Source organism: Pollicipes pollicipes, unplaced genomic scaffold (assembly GCF_011947565.3).
Source record: "Pollicipes pollicipes isolate AB1234 unplaced genomic scaffold, Ppol_2.1 Scaffold_4881;HRSCAF=5763_pilon_pilon_pilon, whole genome shotgun sequence".
Taxonomy (NCBI): Eukaryota; Metazoa; Arthropoda; class Thecostraca; order Pollicipedomorpha; family Pollicipedidae; genus Pollicipes; species Pollicipes pollicipes.
The window spans coordinates 17,639,906-17,667,053 of NW_023596576.1; the positions used below are offsets into that span (position 1 = coordinate 17,639,906).

The following is a 27,148-nucleotide window of genomic DNA, read 5'->3' on the forward strand; positions in this document are numbered from 1 at the left end:
TTCTGTCCACAGGTCAAATGACTGTGGGACAATGTGTCGCTTTCATAGCCTTACACCTATAAATCAGGAAGCACGACTTTACGACAAGAAATGACTCCTGTCTGGGTTTAAGACTCGCCGAATAAAAATTCATAAGTAGCACAACACCTTTGCAAACCAACAGTTTGTTAGAAAACTGTCGTGGTTACAAAGCAGTTCGTCGTAGTTTAAAGGACATGGCACACAAATAATTGCTCACCAAAAATATATTTCCTTGAACAAAAAGACATTGCTGATTCTTAAAAAGCAGCTTTGCAAACCTAACATACGTGAAGAACTGAACATTCCCACATTACGTTTTGTCTTCAGCCAAAATGTTATGAACTAAGCCACTGCCCAAACGAAAACACTCTGCTGTTGTCTCACCTCCCATACGGATGTTACGAACCATGCAAGACAAAACTTGTTAAAAGAAAAAATAACCGCGGTAGGAGAACCTTACAGCGAAAAGATTGACGTACCAATAGCGAGAACACATACCGACTTTACACCTTAACTAGCAAGCGTTTCGGTGGTTAAATCCTTCCATTTGGTCAAAGACGCTCTTCTTTGGTGCCAGTCTTTTAGCGTTACGACTGTTGTATGTGAACGATACAGAAACCCAAAGCTGACAAACAACTCTGACATACCTTTATGACACCTAACATCACGAGTCGCGTGATAGGTATCAACGCGACATTTTGTGGGTGAAAATAACCAGAACTTTCCAACACCTTTTAAATTTTACCCGTCGGACGAGCATACACTCAGTGATCAGTGGAGGGCGAGGGTAAGCGTTTGCTCGGGTTGTGAGCGTTGGTGAGGCGCCCTGGCCGGTGCCAGATTGAATCATATTCCGACACGCTCCTGTATAAATCGCGCATACCTAAATATAGATGGTTCATAAGTGTGAGCCATCCACGGATCATGAGAATGGCTAGTTATTGATAGATCATGTGTCTATACCCATCTAAGAAAACATGTGTATAAACTGAGCAGTTTCGCGCTTCACTTCTGGGCATGATGACGCTTTCGAATAAGGAGCAAGCGACGCAAGCGGCATGCGTAATATTCCCCGCATACTTAAGTCGGTAAGCGACATACCAGTTATTCCAGATGTTTGCATCAGAGAAAATGGGAGGCATATGGTGTTGAAAACTTTCGTACTAATCTGCATACCACAACATGACAAGAAGACCCGGCACATCGGCCATTTCGGTAGCAAGACGGGAGCAGAGCGGCACTTATCGGCAGTGCTGAAGGTACCTGGGGTGAAGAACCATACGTGTCAGGTTTAACGTCAGCTTCAACGACTCCTTTTCTCACAATAAATCCAATTAAGATACATCTGAAAACATTTTGTAACACCGAACGTCACTCCGCTAGAAACCTTCGAAGTAAGGGAGCTATGTGAGCGCCGGTCCACGACGCGCCTCCGATCACGCGCTCCGCGTGACGCGGGTGTATGCCCCGACAGGGGGGGGGGGGGGGGGCGACGCCGCTGGCGACAGACCGTCTACACCGAGCGGGCTCCTTACAGTTCACAACGGCAGTCTGTAAGCCACAGGTCTGCGGAAGTGCTCAGCGATAAACAAAGCGAGCCAGCTGCCCACTGCCAGAACGGCATGGCATGCTCAGAATTACTAATCACTTATGATGATTTATTCGGTGAGTGTTCATATGGGTCGTGCACTGCATCGTAATTTATTTAGAATGCGCTTTGTCTGAACAATCTGTCTTGAGAGTTTCGCTGTTGTGCGAAGCCTGCATAAAAATATGATGTGAAAGTTTTGCACGCTACTTTGCTGAAAAAACAAAAGTTGTGCTGTCTGTTGCAAAATATAGGTGGAGAGCAGTAGCATACGAACAGAGATGTGTAAGCACACAAATATTGCAACGTGTCAGTGGAGTTACATTGCTATGTTGATGTGGCAATTATGAACTTAAATGCAAAAATTTAGGATTACTCTGTCAACAAAAGTGGTAATTCTTTAAAGGGAGTCATTCAGTATTTCATAACTACAGAGTCAGGAGAACATTTTACAAATGATGAAAACAAACACTTTCACTTAGAGACAAATACAAAATTACAAGCTCGCAGGAGCCTTTTTTAACGACACTTATCAAAAGTTTTGCCAAAGTACGCAAACTATTCTAGACTTAAGCGGCAGCAATTCAGTAAGTTTGCAGCTAGAATGGCCGTATTGTGCGATGCATTGGACTGGTGTAAAGGGCCGGTATGATCGCTAGATGGTTAGGCAGTTACTTGCGAGTGGTTGATTGGGTATGTTAAACTGTGGATTTTTTTACCTTGGATTGTAATTTCACTGCCGTTAGATGTTGCGTTCAATTATCACGACATGTACATGCGAAGACACGATACAATCGGGTAGAGAGCGCGTTTTTCGAGAGGCGTTCGATGGCCGCGCCCGCTGGCTCGGCTCCATCCTTGACAGGGCGGCGGGCATTGAAATGTGTCCTCCCACCGTTTCCTGCCTTTTCACAACGCCAGAGACTATGCAGACACCTGGACGTAGCCTCAAATCTACGAAGGTAAACGACAAATAGCAGCCAGTACAAGCCTGTAAACCCGTGGATCCGATGGGTGGGCCCACTGAGATCTCATAGCGCGCTTAAATATCCTCTTCTATTTTTGTGGTCTTGAGCACAAGAAATATATATATATATATATATATATATATATATATATATATATATATATATATATATATATACAAGGATGCATCCAGGGAGCAAAGGGGTCGTGCCCCTCATCGGTCGTGAAACCATAGTTTGCTCCCCAAGCAGCCAGACGTATACTGTTACGTGCATGCTATGTAATGATTCCAACAATTAATTGCGTTGGTTTCTTGTTTTGCTGCTGTTCAGACAGTCATCTGTGTCAACAGTCATCACATACCCGCAGCTACGGGCTGTGGTCTTAAATGATTAGTTCATTTCTGGCCGATGGCTCACTGCACCGGTGGATCATTGCACCGTGCACCGCTCACTGATGGATCATTGCACCATGCACCGCTCACTGATGGATTATTGCACCGTGCACCGCTCACTGACGGATCATTGCACCGTGCACCGCTCACTGATGGATCATTGCACTGTTTAAGAAATTGGCATTTCGAGAAGTGATCTACCCACTTTTCTGTTCACTGGGTCCCCGGTGACTCGGAAACTTCACCATCACACCCAGCTCACCGGTGTCACAGGCTGCCCTGCTCCCCGCATATAGCCGTATATATATATATATATATATATATATATATATATATATATATATATATATATATATATATATATATATATATGTATATTGGTACCAAACGTTTTAGCCGTCTTTAAGCACCTTGAATACAGCAGCTCAAATCCGTTCATAAATTAAATTTTTGACTTGTTTTATGACTTGGCTTTTGAGCCTGTACACCTAAATATCGTTGTTGCGCCCATTACGTCATTCTGAGTGGGCAGCGTGCCCGTTGTCAACGGATCAGGGATCGTTGGGTTTCTAAGCCGCAGTCGATCCCCTAGCGGTAAACGAACGAAACGCAACTTAATATTACTACCACGGCGGCGGTTAAATCAATGACGGCCCTAACACTTTCTAGTTATGCTAGGTGCTTACGGGTTTTTGACGCAACAGACACAAATATGCCACCAAGGGGGGGGGGGCTCATGATACGGAAAAGCCCCTTAATATTGAGCGCAGCTGTTTACACTGCACACAATCCGGTGATAAACAAAATTGTCACGGGGTTAGCATCTACTCGACTACCACAGACAGCGATTGTCACACCCAACAGCAGAAAGTCAAGGACAAGGTCAACGGATTCCCAATTTGATGTGTTCGGCACGTTGCTGAGATAACCGTTTTCAATGCCAGGACGAACCATCATTGATAGTCCGTTGACATGTTGGTATTGTACCTGCCTGTTAGCGTTTGTAGCGTTTGCAATCTGTTCGCAGTGCCTGCTGGTGCGGTGAATAAGTCTGGGGCTCAGCGAAAATAAAATCCTAGCCCCGCCGATCCAAGGCCTGGTATCGCCCCCCCCCCCCGCCCCCGCTCGTTGTGATTGCCAATCATGTCTGCACCCGTGCGTGCAGGCTCCCAAACGCAAGGCGGCTACTTCCCAACATCGAGCGAAAACTTTGTGTTAACTTCATGACTTTGGAAGCATTCAAGGTGGCGATCGGGTCGGAACGGATGGCATCTGGTTGGGTCTGGTCGGGTTGGATTAGATTGGGTCGGATCGGATGGCATCTGGTCGGTTCTGGTCGGGTTGGATTACATTGGGTTGGGTCGGATGGCATCTGGTAGGGTCTGGTCGGGTCGGATCGGATGGTATCGATTCAGGCCAGGTCACGTCGGCCAGGCCAAGTCAGGTCAGCTCAGGTCGGGTCGTTGGAGATCCGCGCCCGGTTCATGGCCTACCGGCCGTGACCAGTGCAGCCGGCAGACGAATGACGGGCATTTTCTAACAAGAGTTTTGATAAAAGAGCGACTGGGAGGCACTGAAAGGATCTCCCAAGGTGGCGGATTGCCATTTTGATGTTTTTTTTCAGTTAACGCTCATTGGGTCAACGATAACATCTTAAAATGTTATCGAGCTCGGATCATCTGCATTCCCCCGGGTTCCCGTGACCCTGCAACGACTTCCGCCTGTAGACGCTCCGTCGTGTGATTGTGCGGGGTGTGCGCCCCGGCTACCAGCTAGTCGTGTTTTGGGAGGGGGCGCCTGTGAGCTCGTGGGAGCCGCTGAGCCGGCGACGGAGCCATGGGACGGCGGCTGCGACTCCCACGATGTGCTTTTAGGGCCGAAGACGCGCACCCGGCGGCGGCGGCGGCCTGTCGCGGAGGCAGCCTCGCTGTCTTCCGAGCTCTACATCTGACTGGGTGCCGGGGGCGTCACGTGACCGCGGGTTTTCCCGATTCGCCGAGGGTCAATGGTCGGCCGCTGAGGCGGTGGCAAGGACCCGACGCTCGCAGGCGCCAGTCGGTTTTTGGACGAGGCCAGGCGAATGCACGCTACGTTCTCTTACACGCTTCAACGCCTCAATGGCACATGAGAGCCAAACTTCCTGAATAATTGCATTTATCTCGGATGCTTCTCCAACGACTTATGCCGATCTCCTCTGTCCCGGTCAGCCTCTTTTGAGTGGTAGGCCACCTTCACCCTTGCTTCCGTAACGTTCTGCTGCACAATAAGCCTGCACCGCACCTTCATTGGGTGTGGCATGCCAGCAGCCTTCAGCAGAATGGTTTTGATTCAGCTACATCCAGCTCATGCCGGATCAACACGAACCCACGGAGCTCGCGGGTCACATGCCCTGCGACGCCGCTCAGCCACGAGTGTTCCCTCAGCCACCACGGAAATATGGGCCATTCGAAAAAGCTCGGGTCTGCTAGGGTCTATAAGCCTTTACACTGGCATTGCTCTGGCGTTGCGAGACATTCCGTAACAGAACTTCTCTAACTACATGCAAAAGCGTCTTAACAAAAAGTTTAAAACCGGTTTGGTGCCTAAGACCTCGTATGTTCAGAACTCTCAACGCAACAATGTGTGCGGGGCTTTGGCATGTTTTCAGGCACGTGGCCACCGCGGAAGTCGGCCCTGGCGGCTGGCGTTGGTCCGGCAGCGTCGGCCGGCCCATGTCGTCCCTCCCGTCCTGCACGGCTCGGTCCCGTAACCTCTCCACGCCGCGGCGGAGCGAGGACATGGGCTGGTCCGCTCACTGGCAACACAATGCAGCGTTCAAGACATTACGTGTATTGCTCCAGTCTATAACCGCACGTCAGAACAATGATTCACAGATCGGAGCCGCGTGGCGCGGGCGACGGGCCAACACCACCCTCGGGGGAGGGCGGGACAGACAACACGGCTCCACGGGCCCTGGCTAACCGCCAGCGACTACGGCAGAACGAGGCTCGAGACGACACGCGGTATGCCGTGGAAACCCAGCCCGGACAGAATTGGTTCCTAAGAGAAATACGAGCCTATCGGTTGACTGGAAGTATCAACACTGAACTATCACGGCATATACGACGACTATGCGGCAAGCGTAGTCTCAACATGAATATGAGGAACAGATGAAAAGTAGTTGGCCATCCACACGTTTTTTTCTGTACAACGGAGGTGAGTGGCATCACCACCAGTTAGTAAAGGAGACAAAAGGGCGCTGAACATTGTCTACAGAGCGAAGTAAGGGACAATCTCGTCGAACCAGGCATCATGCGCGAGCACGCAAACACACACACACACACGCACACACACAGACACACAAACACCGACAAACGGCCACCGGAAGGGTGCTTCAGGAAACAACTGCACCGGGCCGGACAGCGAGCGGCGGTGCTTCAGACCGCAGCACCGACCAGAATTCACTCCACAGCTCACGGGACGAGCACAGCACTGCACGCCGCCATCCTCCGCACTGAACGCAAGCATATCAGTCTGGAAGCATGTTGTTCACAGCTGGCCGATCTTGCCACGGCGGGCCTCGGCTATCCCAGTCACAGAACGAAGAGAAACAGACAGTTACGAAGTCACCGACGCGCCTCGAGTCATGACTCGCCGCGAACAAGTACCGCGACGCCCGGTCCCGCCAGTGCAGCTAACCTTCCGGGCGACAAAAACGCGTCAGTCGAGCGTAACGGTCGCCCGCTCTCGCCGACATGTTCAGAAGCGAGCATCACGCTAACGGGAACTGCACCTCATACGTCGGCGCGCCCGATCACAGGTCTGCGTTTGGCGCACGCAGACACTCCCGCGCGCGCTCCCACCCGGCGCGTCGCCAGCTCGGCGCCGCCGGTCCACACCATTCGACGAGATGAGGCGGCGAACTGGCACCGCGCAGCCGCGCCAGCAATCACAGAGGTGCGGACTGGCGAGCGGCACGGACCGGCTCCGCATCGACCGCCACCATTGGCACAACCCGACGTCCCGGTCCGAGACTGAGCCCTACGGGGCGCGCCGACACAGGGCCCCTCAGCCATGCCTGGAGAGCGCCTGTGGAGAACGGCACACGACTGACACCGCGAGACCGAGATCTGACTAGCTGAAGGGAGCGGCTGAGACGGCGTGCTGAACTAACACTGATCTATCACAGAACGGTATTCCGACAGTACGCTCCCTACATGCAAAACATGAAATCCGCGACAAGACACCGCAACTTGCCACTGCAAGTCACCCGGCGCCAGGGTTGCGAGTGACCCCCGGCAAGTCGACGTCTGCATTCTCCGTGCCGATCATCTCCCGTCGGATGACTGCGGCTCATCGACAACGGACACGTCTCCCTGACCCTGGATACCGGTCCGGACTTGGTCGCGCTGTTCAAAGGGACGCGGCCTAACGAATGTTCGTTCTCTGCTTCTGATGTGCTCTGGGGGATTACCCGTACGCGATCGAGGCCTCCGTCGGTGGTGCCCCCGTGTGCTTGGTACGTACTGGAGAGCACGCATGTCACCGATCAGCAATCCGTCATGGGTTTCGCCAGTGATCCTTCGCGTTGAGATGCACCGAGACATGCACGTACTGAACGTGGGTATCGCGGCGCCGTGGGTCTGACACGTCTGTTGTGGTTTGAGGCTTCATCACTGGTCGCCTCTGTGCCTGGTGGCACCAGCCCAGAGCGACAAACCACCGGGGTCGTGCGCCCGGTGTGTTCTACACATCTCACCACTGGGGATCTTCCGTCAGGTCAGTTCTCACTTCGGTGCGTTCGGCGCACCCTGCACACTTCACTGTTGGGGTGTCCCGTCCGTGGCGTTTGGCATGCGCTGAGCAATTCACCACCGCCGTCTCGTGTTCGGCATGTCCTGAGAAGGTCACAGCCCGCTCGCCGCCGGTCTACTCGCCGGCGGCTCTGCCGGGAGTGGCCGGCCTGTCCGTCGGCCCGTCGTGATCGCCCGGTCCGGCCGGCGCCGTCGGCTCGCCCGGCCCGGCCGGCTGCTCGCGCTCCTCGCCGTCGGTGGCGTGCTGGCTGGCCCAGCGGCCGATCAGCTCGGCCACGCGCTCGTGCTGGAACCGCACGGCGTCCTCGCGCGGCGTGTTGCCCCAGCGGTCGCGGATGGCCGGCGACACAGCGCAGTGGTGCAGCAGGAACTCGACGCACTCGAGGTGGCCCTCGGCCGCCGCCACGTGCAGCGCCGTCCGGCCGTCGTAGTCCCGCTCCGACATGTTCATCCCCGACAGCTTGTGCCTGTCGGCCCGAGGGCGTGGTCAGCGCGCGTGGGGTTACGAGGAGCGGTGACACGGCTACCAACGACCAGTTTTGTCTGCCGGCCGGCGCAAGGTACCTACTAATCGACGAACGCGCCGGAGGGAGGCGTTTCCATTCCGAACAGATTGAGCGTGGTGGTCCACGGTAGTGACCGCACTGGCCGATACAATGAGAGGCCAGGTATTCCAGACATCGACGATACACAGGCGTTGACTCAAGACAGTGACTCCACCGTCACTCTATTCTTCTGTCTGTTGCGAGGCATGGCCATCCATGCTTGTCTATCACACCAATCCGGTAGAAGCAAGTCTAGGTGTACACTTACGAGCACGTTTAGGTGCACGCGCAGAGCTACAGAAGGAAAACAGACGGCGAGCATGCATTCTAGTGGCAGGGCCCTGTTCCTAATAATGAATAAGATCCGTTCGCTACACGCCACGTTGGTAAAAAAACATTGCAGTTCTACTACCACCATACCTTCTCATGGCGCTAACGTCCCCTGAAGCTGCGGAGAAGAGCAGGTTCACAATGTTGATGCCCTTTGTTTCGTGCTTGTGCCGCCTTGGGTCCTTCTTGTCCGTGCTGTACTTTAAGTTATCATATCGGTGGAAGTTGAACATGTTGACCAGCTCCTATCGGCAAGAGGGTACATTCAAACATGGCTGTCGAATGTTTCGAAATTCTCCGCGCACTACGATCTGTCATTCTTAGGCCGACGAATTTTTTTGACCCGGGTTTAAGTGAACATGACTACGAGCCACGGGGTTTGTGGATGATCTATCCTACTTCGAAGTAGGATCATTCAAAAGCTTTCTGGCTACAATGTGAATACCTAACAGCCACGCATTTTGCTATACTCAGCATTCTCATGTTAAGGTATCGAATACCATCGGCTTCTGAAAATATGCTATGGCTCTGACCACAGTGCATTAATCAAAGCCTTAGCATTGCGAGTGCGCGTCATGTGGATATATACATAAACGTTATGGCACCTGACTGGCGTCGTTGACTGCCTGTAAAGCGCCCGCATCTCTTGGCTTCAGTCAGAGCGAGCCAGGGCACACCAGACGCTACGCGGCGTCCTTCCCGTCGCGATCTGGCCTCTCGCGCTCCCACCGGACGACGCCGGGCGCTACTCACGCTGCAGAACTGGATGCCGCGCACGGAGTTGCCGTACATGTCGAGCGGCGGCGACCACAAGCATATGCCCATGACGTTCGGCACCACCAGCATCATACCACCGGAGACGCCCGACTTGGCCGGCAGACCCACCTGGCGGCCGACGGCGACACTACGTCAGCACAGGCCCGGCGGACGATGGCATGCAGAGCCATGTCAGATGGGGACGGCTGCGCTACAATATCCAATGCGTTTGCGCAGTCACAGTATTGTTGGCTACAAGCGAGACTTAATCGACGTTTCGAGGCATGCGGGGAAGCGGCAGGTCATGGACGAAAAAATGTAGCAGTGCGGAGAGGGGGGGGGGGGGGGCGGGAATATATATTTCATCTGTGTGTTAGTATGCCAATTACCACATACATAGACATGAGCGTAGTGGCACCCACTTAAAAACACGGCCACATATTTATAAAAAGCGTAGGATCATCCCATCGCTTACATCTACAGCTTAGCACACCGAGCTACCCTTACTCGCGTTTAAAACGGGAAGACACCATGGTGACATTCTGACTTGTGAACAGACCGTCGAAACCCACCGGACACGCCCCGGGGTACGCTGTCCTCCCCTCAGCCCGTCCGCCCACAGCGATGCTTCCCACCGGAGCCTGTCCGGACCACAGTGGTACCTTCCGCCGGAGCCTGCCCGGACCACCGCGGTACCTCCCGCCGGAGCCCGTCCGGACCACCGCGGTACCTTCGCTCGTGGACCCGTCCGAACCGGACGGTACCTTCCACCGGGGCGGTAATGACGGCTGAGGCGCACATCCAGGGGAACGGTAGTCATTTTTGTATTGCAGGAGTATTGATCAAACATCGATTCAGAGGCAATGGAAGGCCTCCCAAGTTGGGAAGGGAGGGAGAGGTGAGAACCAGTTTGATCATTTATTTCCAGCCAAAGGTATATCACCATAGCAGCCAAAGCCATGGGATCAATATTAATCGAATTAAAATTGAGGAGGGGGGGGGGGGCGGGGACTCAGACACCGCTGTCCTTTCACCCATCAGCACGCGCCCACGCGCGTGCCCTGGCCAGGAGCCGGCCCGGACCCGAGCAGTGACGGCTCCTCCGCCGGCCGGTGACGGCACTCACGTTGAAGGCGAACTGCCCGCTGTAGTCGTACATGCCGCAGCTGTGCATGAGACTGAGCACGTCGCGCACCGAGTCGGTGGACATGACCTTCTCCTCAGAGGTCGGGCAGATGCCGCCGTTGGCCAGCGTCGCCGCCACCACCGACATGGCGTCGCACGTCGTCTCCATCGAGCAGCACTGGAGCAGCACGGTGAACCAGTGAACATCAAATACCGTAGCGGCACGGTAAGGTGCACGCTCGACGTTGTTGTGGGGCACTAAAAGCGGCAGAATGGGGACGTATCACAGGATCGATGCAAACTGCAGGACATGCGTGGAGGGCATGCATGGAGGGCTGAAGCAGTCTGCGCGGACGCGATATCAGTAACGTATACGAAATAGTCACATATTCTTGCATCCATTTCCTTGCACGTACGCTCCAAGGTGAAGCCATCAACCCGTTCGGTATCGTTAACACAATGAGTTACTGCCGAAACCGCGTATGCAGTAACTGTTGCCATACATGCTAGTCCAGTCGCATTCACAGACCAAATCAATACCGGCACGACCCACGGAGCCCTCAAGCCGGTGCTCACAGCACGAGACGCGCCATTTCCCCTCCCCCGTGCGCTGTTCAATGGGGCGCGCCATTCCCTGTCGCGCGGCAAGGCCGCGCGGCCGGCCGGCGCGCCGGCGCGTGGCGCGCGCTCCTCCGGCATGCCTGGCGCTCGTTCCGTCCGGTGCCGGCGCCAGCGCCGCCGCGCTGGCAGCCGGCCGGCGCCGCTGACGACGCGAGCGACGCGGCCATGGGGGGGGGGGGGGGCGTGCACGGTCGTGCCGTCCGCGGCGTGCAGGCCGCCATCCGCAGCGCGCAGACGGAAATAGACGGCCGCGGCGGGTGTGAAGGTCGGCCCCGGGGGGCGCCGCCGGCCGCCGTCAGTTCGGGTGATGTGTCCACTCTTTCGTGCTACCGGGGGCGCGGTGACGACTCCGGCTGGCGCGCCGCGGCGAGGAAGCGTTTTGTTGCACCATTGGCATAGCTTGCCTCACCGAATGAAGTCACTGATTCGGATATGGCCGACGGTTTAATTAATTTCGCTTCACTGGAGGCCAGTGGGCTCAGGCACCTACTTGGAAGTAGAAGTCCATAACTTCGCGAAGATTGGACTTGGCTGGAAAGCACTTGTTCTCGCGCATGTAGAAGCCGAGGGCGTAGTTGCGGTCGGCTGCCTCGCGCTCCGACAGGAACACGGCATTGTTGAAGCCGACGTATTCGTCGCCGGCCAGACGCTGCCAATCAGAAACGGACACGTGTCGGAGGCGACGTGGGTATGATCTTAAAGCAAGCACACCGGAGACTGGTGATCAAAGGTGATGATAGCTTGTTTCACTTGGCAGAGACCGCGGAATAAAATAAAGAAATATTGCCCCACCTACGTTAAGTCAGGCAACACGGTGTGTGGGTCGCTTAGCAATACGCCAATGAGTGCTGGCTGATCAATCTGAAAATGACTTCGAGGAGTGCTTGGGACATCATTTAGCACAGGTGGAATAATTATTCAGATTATTGCCTCCGTAAATGATTTTACGAGATTAGTTAGCAAGAAGTTGTCATAATCACAGTCAATCTCCGACTACATAACTTCCACATAGCAGAACAATGACACAAAATAGATTTAGAACATCCGTGAACGCTGCATTAGAAGTCTCCAAAAACGATACAATACGACAGCAAACTCAAAATAGAAATCTCCTTAAAAGAGAGCCGCAATCACAAGCGACATCCCCAATACCGATGTTGTGGAAGTCCACACGAAGGCAACACAGGTCGGCCATTCTCAGTCAGACAACGGCACCACAGGAAAGCAGACTCCCGGTTACAAATAAAAAACTCCAACACTGCAGGACATGTGTGGTCGGACAGCGAACATTAGCTGACATGGGACAAGCTAATCAACGTCGACAGAGAGCCGCGCTGGGAAGTGCGAAGGATGAAGGGAGTGGCCCTAATGGGACTAGCTCCAAACCTCTTCAGACAGCCAAGTGCGGGCATTAGCCCGCGCTACGAATGTTTCACAGAAGTCCTAGAGACAAATAGAGAGAACTTCTAGCGCGCCACTGGGCGTCCATCTCGATAGTACAGACTGAAGGATGTGTGCCGAGATCGTGAAGCGCAGTGCACCATCGACAGTACACAGCGTCGGTCAGCTGGCCGAAGGTTTGATGCGACCCGCAGCTGTCGGGAACTTCCAGGCTGTGACAAACGCATGGCAACGTGTCACATATCTCCAGGTCCTTCTCAGGATCAGTTTACACCTGACGGCGGCCAGATCAGAAACCGTTGTGAAAAAACAGCAACGCCGGCAACGCGAGGGCGTTTGTTCGCATAATTATTCCGTGTGCGTTTTCAAGACGGTGTGAAGTTGCGACCAAGTCTGATCCATGCATCGCTGCATCTATAGCAGGTGGATACGACTACAATTAACACGCGCCCGGGCGACCAGTCTAACACCCTTCACTCGGGTGGGCGGTCAGTTTGATCCCCGCCCCCCTCCCCCCTGAGATCTCCCAAACTAAGACAGCTAGAGACACCAAACTCACAGGGCGTGTTGGTTTGTATGAGAACTCACTTGGATCAAAGTTTGTGGTTCCTAGGTGATGACTTTTGGGTCAAATAGGGCCAGACACAGTCAAAAGCGACCTTGTTTAAACTTTCGAAGGTTACGGTGACCAAAATCATACAAGACTGCTTTGAGTTTTGCATCTGAATGAGCGACAAACATTCCGTTAGGCCGCATCTCCCTAAACCAAAATGTCGACCCGGGTCATTTTAGGTCAGTGACCTATTTTGACCTCTAGGACGTCCATGGAAGATGTACATGCGGCTCCCGTTATCAATAAATTCGAAATGAGCACCAGAAACTGCCCCATACAACAGACCCCAGAATAATGAAGCAGGTTGGTTTTGGCCTTGGTCTGACCCTCATGCCTGACTCCAGGTCAATAGAATTTGTTCCTCCTAGTTGTGTTGTCTAAGAAAGCACCTCAGTGATCTATGGCTTCGTAACACTTGCATTGAACACATTCGTAACACTTGCATCAGATTGAACGATTTCCTGGAAATTGACTTCGTTGAATCCATGGCCTGACTTTGACCTGCCGTAGGTCAGTCACCTCACGAGAACACCTATATTTTTGACAGCACACGATCTGCTATTCAATTTTCTACAGCCATGCAAAATTTGGCGTGGCTACGCCGCGTCGTTCGGAAACCATTCCGGAAAAACTCGGGGGGGGGGGGGGGTAATTGACCCCCAGCGCACAATACAGCCAACAACCGTACTTTGATCATAAACGTTTGACCAAACCATTCCCAGTCAAAACTTCACCAGGTGTGCTCCCGACTTTCTGATTACCACAATACATGCTTGCATTTCTTCAATCCCGAGGTCAGTGACGAACTTCCGAGATCCAGGTGTCCCGATAATCCAAATACTTTAGCATGTCACTACCCATATCCCGTGACAAAGCACCGCGATCCCTGTGACGGGAAAGCACAGCCCCACGCCCCTCGTCTGACTCCGCCACCAACGGGCGCGCCGCGCTGACCCAGCCACGTCGCCCCGGAGCGCACGGCCGGCCGCTGGGCAAGGGCAGGGGGCGGCGTAACGGGCGGCACGCCTCGCTCTTACGCCAGTCACGACCGCCAACGGCCGAGAACGGGGAGGCAAAAGGCTTCGACCGCATACAGGACGGCACGCCACGGCGCCCGGCCCGCACGGCTGTGCTCCCCAGCATCGGCCAGCAGGGAGTGACAGATACGAGTGCAGGAGGTGCAGGATCGCAGTGGAGCGGCGCTGGCTGCCGGTAATGGCTGGGCGTGGGCGGCACTGGGGCCGTGTTTGGGCCGCCGTAACTCACACAGCCGCTTGACACGTGCATTGCGATGCTGACCTGCATCGAATACAAAACAAAATTGACTGATAATTTACCCTAATTCAATAATTCCCTGGCTCAGCAGAACCACGTCGGCTGTTGCCCGATGGCCAAATGTTTAGTCTGGTGTTAGTGACGTTTTTTAAAGGAAAAGCGTTCCGTTCTTTTTTAATTTCTTATTGTGATGCTCGCCGTATATAAGATACCGAATTCCGCGTTGCATTGAGTGCTAACGTTCAAAGCATCATTCGGGTGCGCCAGAAGTAAGAATTTTCCAGAAAGCCTAGAAATGAATGGCAATAGAACAATACACATGCCTAGTTTATGTTAATATCCCGTACATCCGATAATTTCTGCCCTACCCGGGCTTTGCGTCCAGACCTCCACGACCAGTTTGGACACCACTCGTATGCTTGCTAACACATACATCCAATCGCTCGCTCCGAATGTGGTGATGACATTATCGCGTTTGTCTAAGACATCCAACCCGATTTCCGTTCACTTATCTCTCGCACCGTGCGCACGTCCTTTTATCAGCGTTCAGCTCCACGAACATCAGTTTACTCCATGGCTTTCACCACTACCTCCAGGCCACGAACACCAGTCCACCGCAGCTCCCCGTGCCCCGGTTGACATCAGCCTCCTCCTCGTCCAGCTGCAGCTCCCCGTGCCCCGCCCTCCAGCTCCAGCTGCAGCTCCCGTGGCCCTCCCTCCAGCTGCAGCTCCAGCTCCAGCTGCAGCTTCTCGTGCTCCAGCCTCTAGCTCCAGCTCTAGCTCCCGTGCTCCTTTCCCCAGCTCTCGTGCCCGGCCTTTAGCCCCAGCCCCAGCCCCAGCCCCAGCCCCAGCCCCAGCTCCAGCTCCCGTGCTCCTCCCCCAGCTCCAGCTCCTCGTGCCCCGCCCTCCCAGTTCCCCGCGCCCACCCACCCCCCCCCCCCCAGCTCCAGCTCCCGTGCCCCGCCTCCCAGCTCCAGCTCCAGCTCCCGTGCCCCGCCTCCCAGCTCCAGCTGCAGCTCCCGTGCCCCGGCCCCCCCCGCGCGACGCGGCGGCCCCCGCCCGGTGAGCGGCGCCTCGATCGATCGGCACCGGCGGCCGCCGCCGGCCGGTGCTCACCAGCGGTCAGCGCGGCTGGTCTGCCACGACAGCACGACCCCGGCGTCGGACTACCCCGGCGACGCGGCGCCGCTCAGGGGTGGACACTGTACACAGAAGACATGGACGTCCCACCGCTCACGTGGTGAAACACACCCTGGGGCGCGGGAGGGATTATGGCCCGTACTGTGGGATGTGGGGTGGGTGCAGCAGGGAGCCATGCTCTGTGGAAAATGGACGTTTGATGTAGGGATCACATGAGAGTGAGGTTCATATGATCCTTCGGACATCCACCGGAAGTGAAAGATCTCCACAAGCAACCGTACTCGTCACCGTCGGAGTGGCATCAAATGTAACTGCGTTACCAGTATCAATTTGGTTCGCTATGTTGCCATGGGGATGCCGGGAACACTGCACCTATTGCACGATAGCCAATAATCGATGCGATCCGTGGAGCAATGAGTACCGCCTAGATAAACCGAGTAATCATGCCATGAATAACCCGGGACACCCAGCCAGCCAGGCGCCCGACTGATCGACATCTGGGGGACACGTGGCCACTAAACCAACCACGGCCTGCATCGAACGGCCGCCCGTCTGGGACTTATGGCGCATCGTGCCGTGCCGACTGTCCGGTTACGAGACACCTATCCTCGGGCGTCCGCCCTAATGGACGGCGCATTTAATAGGTGCGGTCGAGTATGGTCCGTTTGACAGTTTGGCTACCGGAATGTTGGAGGGCACGAAGTGATACTTGACATCGGCACGCGAGTCTTTATCGGTACTCGCTCTGAGGGTTCACGACTTTAAATATACCGGGCGGTAAACTGGATGAGGAAATATTTTCCACCAATCATTGGAGTACATCACGAAATCGATTGACTTTTCAGCAACATCCACGCGAGTGGATGTAGTCATGCACCTTGGTATCCACGACGATGAGCACTGCCGAACATGTGGCGTACTTTTGTAGCATGTCCCAATGACTACTTGGTGACTTGAACCAGTGCCTCTCGGTACACCGAAGACGGTTATTTTCGACGCAAATACCACAACGGTGAGAATAAGGTTCCCAGAGCACGAAACCGCCTCGCGTTAATTCGAACAGTTTTCATGAGCACCGTTCATCCTCGAGCTGAACACTGAAACGGATTATTTTCAAACAAAGCTGCGCGTGAGCATACACACATAGCACATACGCAGCCGCCTCCGCACAGCAAAAACAAACAACTAAAACAGAACGACACCACCGCCAAGCGCCGAAATCGGCCGCCCCACCTCGTCCCAGCGCGGCGACCACCCCACTCACCGAGAAGTACTGTTTGACGTGGTCGAACCGTTCGGCCAGGTTCATGTCCTTGTGGGCCAGCGTCTGTAACAGCGAGCAGACGATGATGGCGCCGGCGTTGATCATGGGGTTGTGCGGCTTCTTGTTGTGGTCGAGCACCAGCTCGTTGAACATGCGACCGCTGGGCTCCTGGCCGACGTACTGGTGCACCAGCTCCTGGCCCAGCTCGTCCAGCACCAGACCGTACGTCAGCGGCTTGCTGACGGCACAGACGACGCGGCAGCGGGGTCAGTGGCGCTGGGGTGGCGGGCGGCGCGCTGACCAGCATCAACGAGCGCCACGGCTCGCGCAGCGGCGCCGCCGGAACACCGTGTTGCTGGGGTTATGTTCGGCAGCTGTCAAGCCCGACGAGGAACAGAAGCCACGTAGCTGGACGGCTTAGCGGCCAGCACTGACAAAGCCCCAAAATGGGCAATGCTGAAATATTTATTGCGCACTTACTAATGCGTGAAGATCCATGGCCATGTCAGTCAACCACAAACAAGGTGCAGAGGGCAGTGAGTACAACGGCAATAAATCACCAACTGCACTGGAGCACGATGGTCTGTGTGAGTAACCGCACACTGCACAAATGACAACAGCTTGTTCGCGGCTTTGGCAGAGCCCCAGGCATAGAATGAACTGGACAGCGAGCCCCCGCGCAGGTGACAGCAGCCCGTATAGCTGTAGGCGACTGTTCCTGAAACTGACAATAACCCACCCAGAACTGACAAAACTGACACCTGAAACTGACAGTAACCCACCCAACCGACTGGGCCACACAGCGCCACACGGGCTCGGGTCGGCAGCGGGGACGCCATCAATTTGCCGCAGGCAGCGGCCAGTGGCAGGCACTACGTGCGACAGCGGCGGCCAGAGAGGGCGGCGCCCCACCTGATGGACTGGACGGTGAAGGGCACGGCCACGTCCCCGATGCAGTAGCGCTGGCCGTCCACCGTGCACACGGACACGCCCCAGTAGTTGGGCTCGACGCGGGCCAGCTGCGGGATGTAGGAGGCCACCTGGTGGCGGGCGGCACGCGGTCAGGGGCCGGCACGGCACGGCACGGTACGGCATGGAACAGCACGACACGGCACGGCACGACACGACACGACACGACACGGCACGGCACGGCACGGCATGGCACGGCATGGCACGGCACGGCACGGCACGGCACGGCACGGCACGGCACGGCACGGCACGGCACGGCATAGCATAACACGGCGGGACACGCCAGTACACATAGCGGAGTCAAGGGGCGTCGACGCATGAGATCGGGAAAAGAGTTTGCTGGGGGATATAATTCTCTAATCACGTATGCTAAGAAGGATATAATTCACATTCACAGTTACGTAAGTTATTCAGTGCATTGGCGAGGGACATTATTCACATAGATAAGGCAGTAGTATTGACCTTATTCCTCGGAGAAAAACCAGGAGAATGGAGACATAGTTGGGTTGATATTTCGGCAACACGCCTTTATCGAGACACTGTTTCGATAAAGCCTTTAAAGCCTTTGAAGCCTCGAAATAACATGCCTTTGTCGAAACACCGTTTCGATACAGGCATATTGCCGAAATATCAACCCAACTATGTCTCAATTCTGCTGGTTTTTCTCCGAGGAATAAGGCTAATACTAATGTCTCATCAGTTAACGTTCTCATGTAATTCAATAATCCACACAGTGCGTCGACGACTAAGCAAATATGGTGGGTCGCCTACCCAGCCCTTTGTATCAACGTCAGAGCCTGCCCTGTGCATCACGTATGGTGGAAGGGCAACCTACGGCCCGGAAATCAGGGTCCGGACAGCCGGTATGCGCGGCGAGCAGCTGCAGGTAGAACGACTCATCAGACCAGGACTACCAGTCGTTGCTTCACCCATCACCAGACTATCCGACAGGCGTGGAGCCAAACTAACAGGCATAACTGACGGCGATACCGCGCATCAGTTCACTGTTGTGTGAGAACAAGTGTGTGCCCCGGCCTGTCAGCGGTAGATTACACATTGCTCTTAAAGCCTCAAACCCGAATACTTTAATAAGGTGAATTTCTGTGATCAGCGTCCCCGATAAGCAGTGCTTTTTGTGTGAGCCCTGGTCCAGCCACCCAGTTGGGAAATCCCGGGTCGGCGTCAGAATGTTGCGGCGAAGGTCGACGAACCATAATGCTCGACACAGTTCATCCTGCCCTCTGACATCACCTGACCTTAAGCTAGGCCGCTGACACTCACTATAGCCCATCCTAGTCAGGGGTCAATGAAGAGTGCCCAAAGCGGCTCCAGCACCACGTATGGGTAAATCCAAAAGCGGACACTCCAGCTGAGCTGCCGGAAAGATGAGAACTTTTGAAGGGTAAGGAAGGATTATTTTCGAAAAAGCTTAAATACCTGCTCGTAAACTCACGGCTACCAGACCGATTTTATGCTTGCTTTTAAGATAAACTCTGTGTCTGATTTGGAAAACACGGTCTTCATGACGACGTCTGCCCTGCAATGATTAACAAAACATGAACTGATCAAAAATGACGCGAAATCTAGCCTTCCAATGCTTATATAATAAAAATCTACCTTTTCTTGCACAACCCAACGTTGCGACTAAGAGGCAGCATCACGCCAAGCCACGCCACACCACGCCACGTCACGTCACGTCACGTCACGTCACGTCACGTCACGTCACGTCACGTCACGTCACGCCACGTGACGACACGTCGCGTCGTGTCAAGACAGAATACATCACGTCACGTCAGGCCACGACAGCACTGCACCATATCACGCCAGACCACATCACACAGGGGCAGCTCCACATCTCATTAAGTCACGGCAGCTCATCGCACACCAGTGTACTGTACTCTGGTGCCCAGCGCACAGCGTCCGTTGGAGCGTCAGCCCCTCGGGTACACGGCTACTCGAGCTGTCGTTCAGCCGGTCTCTCGGGTCCTCAAAACGAAGTAGCATCGAAACTATTCTCGGCCTGCGCTCGCGTCAGAGACTTTGCGAAAATAGTGTCTTGCTCAACCCGGCCTACAAAGGGCACCCACCACCGTTAATCCCTCCGTCTCTCAGCCAGAGTTTCGTAATTCAAGGGACGTAGCCGTAGTCCCCGCCAGGGAGGATTCAGATGCGCGCTGCATTTAAAAGCGTCTCCGTAGTGGCGCGGAACCTCTGGAGCCAACGGAAAATCCCCAATAAGCCGGTAGATTTTCGGTATCAGAAACGTTCGCTCGGACTGGGGCTTAGCTGGCCCGGACATATCTGTGTTTCAATGTGATTCACAAAGGCAGCGTAGACGCCTAAGCAGACGCAGATCGACTCAACACTCTGAGGACAAGTGTGAGACGAACTTGGATTGGGTTGACTCTAGAGCGACGCGGTCCGAACGTCATCCCGCACAGCACCACCAACAATCGTTAAAACAGACCCACCAGAATCAGACTGACTGGGGAGCCAGCGCGCTTCGACACTCGTGCCACACGTAATGGGTCGTTGCTCTGTCAGCTCAGGCTCATACACATACCTTGGCAAGGTGAGTCGCAAGGTCTCAGACAAGCATGCAAACAAACAAACATGTGAAAACACTGGAAACTATCTGATGGCTGTGATAGGTACAAGGGTAATTCGGCCAATAGCCACCAACATCACGACGATACGACATAACCGGACATGGAATGAAGTGTAAGTAATTAATCCGAATTAAACATCAATGCTGAGCAATACCAGCATTGCGACCATGCAATTCACTGTTCGTGCCACACCTATTCCAAACTAAAAGACTTGCACTCTATAACAATAGAAACAAAACACAAACGCCATGACAGAAACACATCGTACTGCTAATGAGCTCTGCTGACGATGTGTTTTTCATGGGGTGATATCGTCGACGACGTAACAAAACGTTAAAGACTGTAAACAGGATGTCGCGCGAGAACGTGCATCGGTTGGCGCGCGTGCAACCAAGGCGCCGACGAACCACCGGTTGGCCGCCACTGGTTATCTAGCAGGTACCAGACACCGCTCCCCGTTCGCGGTCCACGTGCCGAGCGTCGCCTCAGAGGGCCGACACTCAGTCCCACTGATCCATCTGCCACGCGTCCGGACCGGACGTCGAAGCTCTCACTCACTCACCTCGCCGTCCTACAGCCGGCAGCCGGGGCACACAGAGGGACGTCAGCCACGCCGCACTGAACGCGCGCCGCGTGGCCCCTTCTCCGAACAACCCCACACCCACCCACATGTGTGTCGGTCCAAGAGGGGACAATGGGCGCGGCCGACCCCGCCACGTCCAAAATACCCCCGCAGCACAGGGGCCAAACGACACGCCACCGCGCCATCGTTCTCCCTGTGCGCGGCCGTGCAGAGCCACCACGGACTTCCGTTACGGCGGAGCATTTGCCCGCGGATAAGGAAGATTACAGAGTGCACAGCTGTTGAGTGCTAATATAACACCCTGACCAAAGACATCCCTCAAATAGCGGTGGTAGCGACATGGGAGAAGGACGCGCCACATATGGTGAGAACAGCGTACTGGTCAGGCAAAAGCACGGAACCATCGGAGCGCAGGCAGATGGCATGGTGGGGCGCGGTGTGGTGGCACGAGACACGTGACGTCCAGACGCCTGTCGGAGCGGCGGCTGGTGAGCGGGACTGTCGGGCCGACGGGGCGGCGGCCGCGGCCGACAGCTCACCTTGCCGCCGGGCGACGTCTTGCAGTGCCAGTAAATGGCCTCCACGTCGCGGCAGAAGTTGGTGAAGTCGGGGATGACGAAGCGCTGCCGCATGGCGCGCGAGATCACGTGAATGTTGCCCGTCACCAGCCTACGACAGAACGGACGCCGATCAGGCTGGGCGGCGGCCGCGAGGGCTGCGGAGCCGGCAAGAGCGTGACCACGACGGGCCAGGGCGGGTCAGCCGTCAACACGGACGCACCAGGCGGCCGGGTGAGACGCAGAGGACTGCGCAGAGCGCCGCTCACCGTCTGAACGTGGGCAGATCGAGCACCTGGCTCTCCGGGCTGTGCACGTCGGGCAGGTTCTCCCGCTCCAGGAACACCTTGTGCAGGCTGTCGTTCATCTCCTGCAGGCGGCGGTCGTTCTTGCGCAGCCCGGTCTCCCGCAGGGCCTGCAGCACGCCGCCAGTCACACCTCCGCCGGGGGGGGGGGGGGGGGGGGGGGGGCGGCGGGCCGGGGGCGCCGGCGCAGCGCGACGCGCCGGTCGCATTGTGATGTGGATGGCGCTCTCTCTGCAGCGGCGCTCCAGCAACACACAGCCGGTGCCCAGCGCGGAGAGACTATAGCTTTGAAACACGGAGTGTGTTCATTAATGAGCATTCCCTAGGATAATGAGTCAGCGAGCGGGCAGTTGGGCGCAGTTCAATAGTTTCAGGGTCAATTTAGACACGCAAGAATGGAAAACAATGCTGCTACTCTAGCACGACACTCACGGCCAGAAATTTGCCGATCTGAATCGTCTTGCCGTCCTTAGAGAACATGTAGAATATGTTGTCCTCCAGCATATCGTAGGCCTCGCGCTGTTCTGCGGGACTGGAACAGGTCGACACAAGCGTCACCACAACCAACGAGGTGACCGCCCCGTCCGTGCATCACTCGCCCGCCTACTCGTTGATGGCCAGCAGCAGCCATTACCACGGCGATCAGGACAGCGATATGGGGCAGTAAAGGCATACCGCGATATCTGTCAGTGCATCGAAAGGAACCCAGCACGACATGCAATTAGTTATGTAATATGAATACCAAATAATGGGCAGTTGCGCGCCCCCGTATGCACCTGCCGTCATATGCGGCCGGTTGTAAGCAAACGCGCAGCCCGAGCGACGCGTGCCACATCGTGTGTTACGCATGAAAAAACACGACGGTGTGGACTGTGGGTGTCACTGCATGCTTACGGGTTGGATGGGGTGGCGGCTGAGGCCGAAATGTTTATTTGAGTCCACTCAATGCCCTTCTGAGCCCCCTCCCAACGCATATGAGCGAAACAGGGTATACTGGGGGCCTTTAAATGCGAGTGTCTGGACTGCTGGCACGCTAGATACCTAAATGTGTCACTTTCAATATCATCATCATATACCATCATCATCACTATCATAGAAGCTTCAGAAAGGAAGTCAGTCCTCAGCATTAAAACGATTTCGGAAGTGACCAAAATTAATTTTGACATCAGGAGTGCTCATCAAGGTGACTGAAATCCGGGGAGAAACAATGACTAGGGAGAGACTTAAACTGTACTGGCTCAGCTTCCCTCCGCGACCTATTTTAGAAAGTGACACCTCTGGTGCGGACAGCTTTGGGTACTGGCATCGAGAAGGACACATAGCAAGGCAGCCAGCAGTTTATGCATTACTAACATCAGTTACGAAACCACACCGGAAAAGCGAGCTCACATACAAAACTGCTTACATCTGTTTAAGTCCGTTTTCGTGCGGTGTTAACCCAGCAGCTAACACCAATCACCAACACGAATACAAACGTTTGGTACTTTGCACCTAACGTTTATTTAGCTACCTTTTGTTGATGATTTCATCGTCAATCTCGTCGGCGGGGGCGAATACTTGGTTCTTCCACGAGCCCTGGGGCTTATCCTGAAACGAAACCAACGTCAAATCAATACAGGCGGTTGGTCGGTCACGAGGAACGGGAGGATGTTGCTGAGTCCCGCCCCCACACCGCATTGTAAGAGGAGGACGCTGGTCCTCCCACGCAGGTCGCAAGTGTATCCACTGACGTCAACGCCATGGAAACCCCGGAAGGACCACAGACGACGTTACACTTTTCCCTGGAGGCAGATGGCGGTATCTTTTGACTGATATCAACTTAACCCACGGGCATGTAAAGTCACGTACTTAACAAAAACGTAGTTCTAACCACATCGCTTCACCCGACCGGAGAAGTCGACCGCACGACACCGCGAGGCGACCTAAGCAACAACCGTAGATCGCGAACAGAGAACTTTGAGTTTTTGTGTAATACATTAGGTCTGGAATCAGCAAAGAGGTCAGTCTTGTGCTGTGGAAGGTGGTACGACAATGAGGGCCGGCAAAGGTGGAGGCATTCTGAGCCCTTTACTATGGCTTGGTTATCAAACAGCGTTCTTCCACGCCCGATTCGGCCACTATATGAATTATGATCAACTTTGGCTGCATGTGCAGGTGCCTTGTGGTTAAACATACGTAAGGTCAAATACGAACATTTTGTTTCCGCCTCGCCTCGCCTCGCCTCTCCGCGCCGCGCTGCGCCGCCCAACCCCGCCCCACCCCGCCCAACCTCGCCCCGCCCCGCCCCGCCTCCTACCCCGTCTGCCCCGCCGTTCCTGCTAGAGTGAGAGGCAGGCGACGTCATATAGCCTAAACACCTGACGGCTACGAACATGTGGTTTTACTGCTGACTCGACCCAGTGCCATGACATTAATGACCAGGCGCCAAAAGACTTCGGGTGATACGGTTACGATGCTATTTCATCAGTCATCATCACAATGTACCAGGAATTACTGCGAGTACAAATGAGAAATGAGTCTGACACAGGGCACTTCTTACATGTTTGCCAAGTGCATTCCACAGCATCACGTTTCGCGTCCTATTACTTACATTTACATCATGTGGCATATTTCCAGGATTTAACTGCACAGAGAGCTTCATAGAACTGTGTGGTGCATCACCGCGGAACGAATTTCCCGGTCGCATGCACGCTTGTTTACCAGAGTTTCAGCCTATGTTCAATAGCCCCGGATTCTATGTTGCCGCATCAGTGGTCAAGTGTGATCATTGCCTATCACGTTTGCCCTATCCGATGGAGCGTGAGGCGCGATGGGTGCAGCCTAAAAAGTACATTACCACCCAGACACAAACCCATCAGCACGACCGGTGGTTTCAATGGCTAGACAGTGTTCCCATCTGCGGTAATTCACCCTCCCGCGGAGACCGCCGTGGCAGTTAATGACGCAATGCTGGGAACTTTTGTAATCGAATTACAAGTTTACCTAGTCCAGTGCATGCAATGCTTCTTTATCGCTATCACGACGATACGATTCGCTTGCCGGCGACCTCCTTGCTTCTGATATTGCGCAATCCCACGCAGAACGTTCTGCGGCTCGGCCGGGCGGTGACAGGAGATATCTATATAGGGACTCACCGATCGCATGATGTTAAAACCATACGTTTGACGCATGACTTAATTGCGAGTACGGGTCGATTAAGACCGAAGAACACCGATAAGGAAACAAGAGCAATTACTTGCGGCAAACGAGCAACGACAAACCATGCACTTCTTCCGTGCTCACGCCTTTTTCTGTGATAAAAGTATGTCAGTTATAAAAAAACGATCCACAAGCGATGCGACGCCCTGTTCGGCAGTCCCCAGTGCCCCCAGTTCAGGTCTGGTGACCGATCTCCGCCTGTCACTGCGGCAGTTATCTCCCTGTCAGCCGGTGCGCGCCACCGGTGGCCGGCGCCAAGTGAGCCCGGACGGCCGGGGAGCCGCGCAGCTGTGGCGCAGACACGGCCGGACCGGCCGGCCGCCACGCCCGGCACCGGCCTGACCGCGCAGCGCGGCGCCGGCCGCCCCGCCAGACGGGATGGGTGACGCCTCCGGCCCGGGAGGGCGGCGGCCGCACCGACACCAGCACCGATAGCGAGGCGCGGGTGCAGACGAAATCCCTCGAATATCTGCCACGCCCTGGGGTGATCTGGAGTCTGACACACATTTGTTTGTTCTCGTATAACTAGAATAAGACGACGGTACCCAAACACGCAACACTAAACGCACCATGTAAGGGCGGTTTGCCTCCATTTGTCGAAATTTTGCCAAATGATCCTCCCATAAGGCTAGGTAAGTTCTTCGCCACTCCCCCCCCCCCCCCCTCCCGTCACAACGGACATTAAACCGAATCGCCCACCGCACAACTTGCGACGTAGCGTCAGCACGTTCTAAGCCAAGCGGGGGTTTTCGAATGGGACAGGTGACAATCAAGGCTATTGGAATTTATTTCGTAATTTATGTAATCGACATTGCAATGTAATATCCACGGGCGTAGCAAATGTTTTCTTGGGGAAGGGATGGAAGGAGACAAAATCGAGTTAGAATGCATTGCGGCAACTTTTTACTTTTCATCAGAAGCCATCTATGCTAAAAAAGGAAAAAGGCAGGCTTCCCCACCTGCTTGGCTGCCCCCCTGATAGAAACGCGTTTTTCAAGAGTCGATGCCAACAAGCAGTTACAACATTGTTTAACAAATGCTTGCCTCATCCGATCCCGGAAAATGTAACAATATGCATCTTTCATGCCGAAAAATTCAATTCCCAGCACATCTGTCAGCCTCCCTTCATTCGTTTGGTCAACAAACTGGCCGTTCACAGCTAGTTTATAACACAATCCCCGAATTAGCAGCTCACAGGGTTTCTACCATTGCATTTTTACGCACGCGCTAAAAAGCTGCATCGTAAATGTTCATCGCTTTGCACTTCAAAACATTCTGGAAGCTCCCCAGCAAGTTGGATTGCCACTGATAAGATTGGTCAGATTTCTGCGCGCATCTTTCAGGAATTTCTGGCAGAAATTTCCCTAAAAGTTAACGGTCAGAAGCTTTTCTTAGGAAGCTTTCAAAGAGACGCCCTTATATGTAGTCAATATCGACAAGTAAAATCTTCCGATTAATCCCGTCCTTTCAGAGAATCTCCCGGATTCACCTGACTTACGCACTCAGCATTTAACTATGCATGTCACTATCGCACCCAATAATAATGAGCGCGGGACGATGAGAACGGGATCTTTGAGCAAACGCGTGGGCTTTTGCAGGTACCAGTGACACCCAGCAATTAAGTGTAGTTGAATATGCCTGTGATGATATGTAGATCAGAAGAACGCTCAGCGACTTACGGTCGAATCTCACCATTTGGAGATTAAACACTGCAAATGATGGTGAACGCCACCAACGAACGGTATCAAATCAGAAGCACTTTCTGTCAAGCGTTAGATCGATGAGTGCGAAACATGGCTGAAAAAGACAAGCTGCACGTCAAGTATGGAACGGAAGAGAGGCCTTCATCAGTAATGTTACCATTCCAGTACACTATTATCTATGTAACGCGGCTAACACTTCTATGCCCGATTTTATGTGACCGCACACGCCATCTAGGAGAAATAACGGATGCGAAAAAACCACATGAGAACAAACCGAATGAATGCTGGCGACACATGAGGGAAGAGGCAGAGGAGCGTCCTCTACGGCGACTTACATTGACGTCTGAGAGACTGTGGCACCTCCTGGCGTGGCGGAGTGGAGGCAGCGGCGG

The 27,148-nt window shown here is 54.4% G+C and overlaps 1 protein-coding gene across 3 annotated transcripts; it reads right to left on the minus strand.

The window, feature by feature from the left end:
• Positions 1-5,781: 5,781 nt before the first annotated feature.
• On the minus strand, positions 5,782-27,148 carry LOC119099899 (glutaminase kidney isoform, mitochondrial). Of its 3 annotated transcripts, XM_037222995.1 has the most exons (13): positions 27,092-27,148; positions 23,366-23,442; positions 22,288-22,387; positions 21,820-21,965; positions 21,533-21,662; positions 20,973-20,981; positions 17,745-17,872; positions 16,833-17,070; positions 11,630-11,788; positions 10,520-10,696; positions 9,391-9,522; positions 8,728-8,882; positions 5,782-8,229 (listed from the first exon to the last, which is right to left on the minus strand). In XM_037222995.1, the coding sequence occupies exons 3-13, from the start codon at positions 22,357-22,359 to the stop codon at positions 7,878-7,880; spliced, it is 1,698 nt and encodes a 565-aa protein (XP_037078890.1). In that variant the 5' UTR covers positions 22,360-22,387; positions 23,366-23,442; positions 27,092-27,148; the 3' UTR covers positions 5,782-7,877. The 3 variants fall into 3 exon arrangements, with proteins under 3 accessions (XP_037078890.1, XP_037078888.1, XP_037078889.1); XM_037222993.1 differs by lacking the exon at positions 27,092-27,148 and having other exon boundaries at positions 23,366-24,081; XM_037222994.1 differs by lacking the exons at positions 20,973-20,981; positions 27,092-27,148 and having other exon boundaries at positions 23,366-24,081.